This window comes from Alligator sinensis, unplaced genomic scaffold (genome assembly GCF_000455745.1).
Source record: "Alligator sinensis unplaced genomic scaffold, ASM45574v1 scaffold917_1, whole genome shotgun sequence".
NCBI classification, from domain to species: Eukaryota; Metazoa; Chordata; order Crocodylia; family Alligatoridae; genus Alligator; species Alligator sinensis.
In genome coordinates, this window is record NW_005841988.1 from 645,881 (window position 1) to 651,623 (window position 5,743).

The 5,743-nt window shown below is 43.9% G+C and overlaps 1 protein-coding gene across 1 annotated transcript in view; it reads right to left on the bottom strand.

Annotated features, from left to right (window-relative positions):
* LOC102379424 (ADAMTS-like protein 1) overlaps positions 1–5,743 on the bottom strand; it is a gene marked incomplete at its 3' end in the record, with an annotated part of 697,172 nt that overhangs the window by 645,854 nt on the left and 45,575 nt on the right. The window contains exon 2 of the mRNA XM_025201268.1: positions 4,743–4,799. Coding sequence (XP_025057053.1) covers positions 4,743–4,799 — 57 coding nt within the window. The remainder of the gene's footprint in view (positions 1–4,742; positions 4,800–5,743) is intronic.

Consider the following 5,743-nt stretch of genomic DNA (forward strand, 5'->3'; position numbering starts at 1 on the left):
ACATCTGCTTTCTCTAGAACGTAATTATGAACAGAGCCTGAGGTGAAAACCTACAGTATTAAAAGTTAAAGAAAGTTTTACCATGGACTTGAAGACTACCTGCGGTGAAATATATCTTCTCAACTCTTGTTTCCACTTACTCCCTACACAGCATGGAATGAGTCTCAAGCAGAAGTGACATATGCAGACTTGCTCTTGTGCTTCCTAACTACTTAAAAAGGCATGGCATACCTTCATTTAAAATATGCATCTTTGTCTAATTGCCCACTTTATGGAATGTGTGCTTCATTAGCTCCATCACCTTAGTTCCTTTTGTGATTAAATTTATCTCTTGGTGTTACAATCCACCAAGGGAACAAGGGAATGCTTTACAGAATGTTTATTCCAACCATGCAGTTGTTCCAACAAAAGATATTACCCTAACAATCCTTGCCTCTTACAGACTGTTTCTCATTCAAAAGTCAGTCTAAGGGGTCTTCAAGAACCTTATTGTGCAAATAGCAAATCTAGTCTCCACTGGTTATAGATGGCCTATTTTTGAACTACAATTGCCATCAACGGTGATGATCTTAATTTGACAGTGTTTTCACCTAGATGTTCTGATAATCTAAGTTTAAATACCCCAAGGTGAGTTGTGATAGGATGAATAGTTACTATGTTAAGGAGACAGCCATATTGAGATGACTATAAATCATTCTCTCTCAACTTAAGATAAAAACAAAACCATGATAAAAGATTCACTTAATTCCAGTGTAACAGGAAGAATATTTGGAAGGCCAGCACACCTGGCCCAGCCTCTAAGCACCCAATATAGACAAGCAACAGCACTGCTTAAAGCAGGCAGAAATCCAAGTGAACAAGGTCCGCATGGTTTGCCATTTTAAGGACATAATTTGTGCTAAAAAAAGGTCTTGGGAGTCAAAAGAATTTTAGAAAACAAGTTACAGATTCATCTGTGTTCTGTGACTAATGAGACACTTTCTCCCTAGATGCACACAAATATAGCCTATAATAATAAATTCCACCAAATTGCAACACAGCAGAACACGTACATAGTTATGTATGAAAATATTATGCTTTTGTTAATGGAAAGGTATAAAGTAAACATCTCACAAAGTAATGTACTACAGTGAGGAATCTCCCATTGTTTTATGATGTATGCCATATTTAATATAAAAATTAGTAGGGGTATGCAAAATGAGCTGTATTCGATTCGGATTCAGATTTGGCCAGAATCAGGGACAATGATTCAATTCGTTGATTCGGATCACTTTCCCCAATTCGATTGGGCCAAATCCGAATCTGAAGATTCAATGCCGATTCAGAGAAATCAGTGATTTGGCTACAGACACAGCTTTAGATGTTTTTTCTATGTACCTCAAGGTGCCAAGCGCGGCTTGTAAATGCTGCAATGCTGGGGTGGATGGAGCATCCCACAGGAGTGCGGGGTGGGGAGGGGGGGCCTACGTGCTTGGCGGCAAACTCGGAAGTGGACCATAAGTATTTCCGGTCCACTTCTGAGTCTGCCAGGGAGTGCACAGGGGGGCCCCCCCGCTCCCCTCCCCAGTTCGGCGATCAGCTGTGGGGGGGGGGGGACCCAGTGTCCCCCCCAGACTCAGGAGGCACCAGTTGCCAAGCCAGGGAGATGAGGGGGGAGCCCCCCCCACACACTCCCTGGAGGACCTATTAGTGGACAGGAAGTGTTTCAGGTCCACATCCGGGTCTGCTGTCGAGTGTGCTGGGGAGCCCCCCCACACTCATATGAGATGCTCCATGCGCCCCACCATTTCAGTGTTCACGGGCCACCTGATACCTTGACGTATGTAGAAAAAAAAACATTTAAAGCTGTGTATAAGTCCGAATCACCGAATCTTTCTGAATCGATTCAGAGGGTTCCGATTTGATCCAGAGAGATTAAAGGGTCTCCTGATTTGGTTTGGATTCAGAGATTTGGCCACTGAATTAGGCCAAATCAAATCAGGGACCAAAGCTTCACACAGTCCTAAAAATTAGGTCATGGACCAACTCGTTTCCTATCTGTAGCAATTGCATATCTGAAAAAGCAATATTAGTCAAGTATTTGACAGTATATAATATACCTACTTGGTTTCCTCAAAAGAGGAGCCACAGTATCCCCTTTTGCTCATCACCTCATATTTATATATTTTATATTGCTTATTTTCCATGCACATGCTTCACAAACACTTAGGCAAGGGACAGAAGTTACACATAAACTGGTTTAAGTGATCAGAAACTGGTTTAAACCTAAACATAAGTTCAGTGCACATAAACCTGTTTGAAAATGTGTCTGCATTTCCTGAATCAAAAGTGAATGTCTGTTCATTTGCTTATTGGTTCAATCTTTGCAGATTAAACTAACCCGCAAAGACTGAATCAATTCAGCCTTGGACTTTTTGACTGCCTGTACTTAGCCCTAGTTCCTTCTGCCCTAGATGCATTGCTCTGCCACCAAACCTTACCCTTCCTTTACAGCTCCTTTAATACACCAATCAGAGCCAGTACAAGGATTTTTGCCGCCTTAAACAAATGAAATGTTGCCACCCTCCCTTTTCATTCTTGGATAAGCTGACATTAGGAAGCCCCTTACATAGCAACTGCAGCCAGCTCCTCCCCAGCATTTCCCTGGGAAGGAGGTTGCTGGAGCCTGAAGCTGACTGACTGAAAACCCTGCACTTATGGCCACCTGATGATTATTGCAGGGTGGGTGCTAGAGATGGCAGCCCCAGAGCCCCCGATCTGCCCCAGCACCTAGAAGCAGGGTTGCCAACTGTCCAGGATTGCCTTAGGGTCTACAGATATTAGATACAAATCTCCAGGAGACTATTGAGAGTCACCCAATAGATAAATGATAAGGCATTCCTTAAAATAAATATTAAATGTTGAATTCAATTTATACAGTAGTCCAATGGGTTTTTAAAATGTAATAATAATATACATTTGCCTTCCTGACAAAATCTATGCACCATAATCCGTAACTGATACATAGAAGCACGCAGGCGTGTGTGTCATGGGTACGTCGGTATCATCCATGTTAGGCAAAGTATCTCTAACCGGATCATGCTTTTTGAAAATAAGATTTACATTACAACTTGAGATTTTGTAGAATTGTTTACTTATGCAATATGCTTAAAATATTACATTATGATTCATATGATGCTCCTTATTTCCAATGAAGGTAAAATAATGGCTCCATAGTGAATGCGTTTTAGAGTACAGGAGATCAATCATCAATGTCATTACGTCATGTGATGAAAGCTCCCAGAATAGATTCAGGGTTGGCAACCCTACCTAGAAGTGTAATATGTGGGCATAGCTACCATTCTCTGGAACTTCAGGAAGCCAGACACAACCCTCACACTGCCATGCTCCAGTGGCACCCCCAGAAGCCTGCCTGGAATCCCCCCCATGTGCTGGTGGCAGCACGGCACCATGCCCTTTGCCCTGACCCTACAAAGTCATGTCCTAGAGGATGCTGAGCAGCTAAGCCACAGCAACATCACCCAGGTGGACACGGAGGTTCTGTCCCTCTTCATGCTGTACCTGTCTGGCACCTACCTGTGCTACAGTTTACTCTACTGCTGCAGCAACATCAGGCCTAGCACAAACATGGCTAAGTACACATGCTGTCAGACTGCACAGAGTACCAGTGGACTTCCTGGCTGCCCACAGCACTTGGTTTGCCACCTCCTACAAATTGCAGCCCTAGGCAGCTGCCTGTACACTTACATAAGTCCTGATACCAATGAGCAACACCCTTTTCTACTTCCCTGCACATTTCTTACATGCTGGCAATTCTTGTCTGCTTTTCTCCTCATGGAGCAGCAGCCATTAATAGACAGGTAAGATGCTCCTCTTCCTATTTTCCTGGTCTCTACTACAGAGGAGCTAGAACACCTAGAAGTAGCAGCTAGACAACACTATATATATATATACACACACACACACACACACAAGCCAACGTAAAACAAGCCAACTTGGTACAGATCACTGGCAGAATTGGGTAAGTACTAACTCATACTGCTGTTAGATCTGTTTTTTTGCAGCAGGAGAAATGGGAGGACCATACATTTTGATTTTTTTTGTTTAATAAAACCTCTGAATGTGTGTCAGAATGCCTAAAGGTCTCCTGCCTAAATTAATCAGGGACAAGTTTGGTTTCTTTACTACTTCAAAGCCAATGAAGTTATACCAAGGATGATTCTGTCCCAAGGTGTTGCATATTTTGCTATCTGTGTCTTAGTAAGAGTATATTTAAATATAGGACTAAACTTTTAAATAGCTTTTTAGCAGTCCTTGACTAATAGGATGTGGCAGGGATGATGCCACAGAGGAAAACTTACCTGAAGAGGGAAGCGAGCGGAGCCGGTGGGACGCTGCACCGAGCTGAAAGCACGGTGAGAACGGAGCCACAGCAGGGAAAAAATGCTATGCCGATTGGGGCGGGGGGGAGAGAGAGGAGGAACAGTGGGTCTGAGAGGAGCTGTGACTGGCTCCAGCACCAACATGCACGCACTTTATGGTGGCGTGCTGGCACCAATTCACCATCCAGCCCCTTGAAAAGGGAATAAAACCCCCCCGACAGATCAGAAGCAGGGAGAATCGATGTGGGTTCTCCGGTGGGCCCAGAGTGGCCCAGAGCGGAGCCCACTGAGGGAAAGTGGTGGCAGCTCCAGGAAGGGGGCTCTGAAAATAGATAAGCCCGGGAGAGCTAAACCATTTACCTGAGATGGTGCTGTGCATTTCAGATGTCTCCAGACAGGAGCGGACCAACCAGGAACCTGAGGAGAGAAGAACGGACGGATGCTTGGACTGCGGTAAATACAAACCAGAGAGAAGGAAAAATACACCAGGGAAACAAGGTAACCTAGGGTCGGGAATGATTCTAGGTCAGTTCCAATACGGTCTAAAAATGCAGACGAGACAACATCCAAACGAGACTTTTTCTAACTCAAAAGATCAAGATAAAAATCTATACCATGACCAGCCCTAGAAAATTGGGAAATAGCATCCTTGGTTGGCGTTAGGCAGGATGTAGGGGAGGCAGAGCCCCAAAACAGTAAGATGAACAGGAAGATTGAAGGAGGGTGCCAGTAAAGGCAGGACGTACCATCTCCCTCCCAATTAAACGAGTTTATTCTAGCAAGACATGGCAGGAAAGAATCCTTGAGGGCTTCCAAGAAATCTAACCCAGCAACAAGTTGCCCATTCCCCATGTGACAGCAAAGCCTGAAAAACCCATATGAACAAGGAGCACCAGTGAACGGCACAGGAGACTACATAGGACAAAAGCTACTCTTCAACCACAAATCCATGCGTTAGGGACAAGGAAGTTGCAAAAGAGTCATTTGTTTCCTCCTTTGACAGGGCAAGATAAAAGATGAATTTGACTAGGTTTGGGTTTGGGGGGTTTTTTAACTTGATGCTGAAGCCTGATTTAGTATACCGAGTCTGAAGCTTTCTACTGGTCAAAATGCTGTTACTGGGAAGGGAGCACCAATTATACAACCAAATAAGAGTGAAAAAATAGTTATCTTCTGATCTTCATGTCTCAGTCGTCATTAACCTAGTCAAAAAATGATGTTACTACATTAATCAATATGTAGGTTGGACAGCCCCAAGCCAATTGTGTGTTTTGAGATGTGTCCAACTTACCACCCACAAAAAAAAATTAAAAAAATTAAAAAGGCTCCCTAGCTTGGGGGGGGGGGGGGGGGGGGGGGAA